The sequence below is a fragment of the Limulus polyphemus genome, unplaced genomic scaffold (assembly GCF_000517525.1).
Source record: "Limulus polyphemus unplaced genomic scaffold, Limulus_polyphemus-2.1.2 Scaffold77, whole genome shotgun sequence".
Classification (NCBI taxonomy): Eukaryota; Metazoa; Arthropoda; class Merostomata; order Xiphosura; family Limulidae; genus Limulus; species Limulus polyphemus.
In genome coordinates this window covers 852,011-854,850 of record NW_013665687.1, presented here as the reverse complement: position 1 = coordinate 854,850, position 2,840 = coordinate 852,011, and the positions used below count along the sequence as shown (strand labels likewise).

The window sequence follows — 2,840 nt, the reverse complement described above, 5'->3', positions numbered from 1 at the left end:
AAAAAACAAAAGAAATTGTTCTAACACTAGTAAAAGAAAACTTTATAAACACTAATAATGGTTGGAGACGGCATGAATGGGTAATGAAGAAAAACTTTAATATAAGTTTAACATAACAGAAAATGTACAACGTTTCGACAAGGTTTTGCCATCATCAGATACCTTCGACAAAACGTTGTACATTTGCTGTTATGTTCAACTTATATTAAAGTTTTTTTTCATTACCCATTCAAGCTGTCTCCAACCATTATTAGTCTCAAAGTGGGTTGCTCGTCATTGAATTTATAAACACTAGTAAACATAATAAAAACATGTTAAACCAGAAAGTACCATAATAGAATATTGTTGAAAAATATACACAATATTAAGGAACACACTATACAGCAAATATTTCATAAATCAAAAAGTACCAAACACATACAAAGATCACTTTGCATCTCACCTGTTGGAATACTTATGGAGAAAAAACATTCACATTGTAAAAACAAACTGAAATGCTTACTAAACATCATAATAACTACAATAAAATGTAACAACCAAAAACCGTCACAAAACGCAGCTTTTAACATTGTAGCTTTTTTTACCTAAAAAACTATGTAAAAATACATTTCAAATTACAATACAATTTATATTAAGATTTTTATTAATTCAGTAATAGAAATAAAAGTGCTAACAAGACTACCAATATACCAAACTATACAGGGCAAAAAACTGTAAAACAACAAAACCAAATTTGTAACAGAAAAGGATAAAATAAACAGGTAAGAAAAAACTTAAACTTGAATGATAAAAATTAAAGATAAATATAACAAAATAATCCATAAATTTATAAATCCGAAAAGTTTCTGTGGTATGAGATTAATAATTTTTTTTACATTTTATTACATTCTATGGCATTTTGTGACTTTTAATCAATAAAGGGGGACAAGTAAGGTTATTGGCAAAATGGTTAATACAGAATCTCTAAGTGATAATGTTGTATATCATTTTACTCCACAGGTATCAACAAAGATTTAAGGTTCTTTATAAAAACCTGTAACTGTAACCTAGAAAACCAGAGGTTTAAAATATACATGAAACTGACAATATTATTAAGACATTTTTGTGACCCTTTTTCTTGCTTTATTGATTACTGTATGACAATCCTCTTGTTCATGCAAACATTTTAAGCCACAATAATACTTTATTGGACAATTATTTATGAAACCATACTAAAAAAACCTTTCATCTCATAAATTATTTGCATCTGCCACCAAGAAGAGGTAAAGGCCACTAGGGGTCACTGATTGGCACTATATCAGAAAATATTTGGCACCTAAAGCTGTATAGATATGCAACATTTCACAATCTTGCCAATTAATTATACTTATCCATGGTACTAACACTGCTTATGAGACTGATCAACCAGAACACCAAGATCATTTTCTTCCATAGCACTGTTAAAATTAGTCCCACCAAAATTATACTTAAAATCCACCTTATGATATTTCACATGCATTACCTTGTATTTTTATAGATAAAATACATATGCCATTTATTTCCTCAACTCCCTTAATATATTTGTAAAGCATCCTCCTCCTCACAGACAGCAACACCAGAGACCTTAAAAGCAGCTTTAAGTAATTTATTAACCATTTCTTTTTAGAACTATCTTTGAATTTCTAGCTAGAAAATTAACTTTTAGACACAGCCTCATCTATAACTTTTAATTTTGCTAGCATAATTGCTCAATCAACTGTAAAAGTTATAATAAATATCATGAAATTATTTGTAGTTTAGTGCTGTAGCCCAAAAAACATCCTAAGAGGGCACAACATTCCAACAGTAACAGGCACTGGAATTGATGGCAGATATTGAAAAGTGAAATCTGATAAAGGTAAATTTTTCAGTGTTAAACTTAAAAGGGAAACTTCAATCTAAACTGTTCCTGTAACTTGTAAGGAACAAATGTGAAAACCCACTTATAAGTTGTAGTTATAATCTTAATCACATCAGTTGATTGATGTAGGATACACCGAGCATTATCATTATGCTGCAAATTGTGTTGATTTATTCCTTCTTAAGTACTTTCAGTTTTTGATTAATCAATCATTTAATTTATATACTTGGGCAGTAGTTTTATTCTATTTCTTTAACCAGGCATACGAATAAGTTATAAATGCCTATTAGTATTAACTACTATCTTTGTTTTTCAAGTTTTTTTGCTTGCCTTAGCTAGCACTTGTTTTGGGTTTCATACCTTATCCAAAATTGGCCTCAGAAGTATAGGGTAAACGAGATAATTTATCGGTAACTCCTCACCCATCGTCATACTTCAAAATCTAGAATCAAAGTACAATCAATTAGTTGAATAATCATTAAGAAAGATAAGAATACTGACTATACTTAAATTTAGTTAAACTCAACTTTTCAAGGATATACAGTTAAAAATAAAAGTTGAAACGTTTCAATATACTAAACAGGAACTACGGGTTACAGGAAGTAGTTTCTACTATCTGGATAGTGCCATCTAGTGAGAAGCTCTTAATCTGTTTCTTAATATTAAAAAAATGATAGATAGATATAGAGGGAGAGAGAAATTTTGTAGGTGGTTACGATCTAACTTTTATAACTAGTAAAGTAAAAATAGAATGCAATGAAGATTTGGTTTAAATTGTATTTGGAAAATAACTTAAGCATAGCCATGCTTAATTTTGAGGTGATGATATCTCCAACGACTGATATAAGTAGCATTTCAACCAAATATTTGTATATCTTAATCTATCTATGCACTTTTCCCCATTCAGTAGTATATTCAACATATATTTTAATAACCTTCATTTGCATGTTTTAATTAGTGA

General features: G+C 29.2%; 1 protein-coding gene across 4 annotated transcripts in view; it reads right to left on the bottom strand.

Annotated features, from left to right (window-relative positions):
- LOC106467120 (programmed cell death protein 10-like) overlaps positions 1-2,506 on the bottom strand; it is a 19,965-nt gene extending 17,459 nt beyond the window's left edge. Inside the window, exons 1-2 of one of the 4 annotated variants that reach the window (XM_022395755.1) lie at positions 2,477-2,506; positions 2,240-2,321 (exon numbers count right to left, since the gene is read on the bottom strand). In XM_022395755.1, coding sequence (XP_022251463.1) covers positions 2,240-2,311 — 72 coding nt within the window. In that variant the 5' untranslated portion in view covers positions 2,312-2,321; positions 2,477-2,506. Of the gene's footprint in view, positions 1-2,239; positions 2,322-2,406; positions 2,426-2,455 lie in introns of those variants that run through there. The other 3 variants (XM_022395747.1, XM_022395742.1, XM_013927442.2) reach the window with 3 other exon arrangements.
- Positions 2,507-2,840: the final 334 nt, after the last annotated feature.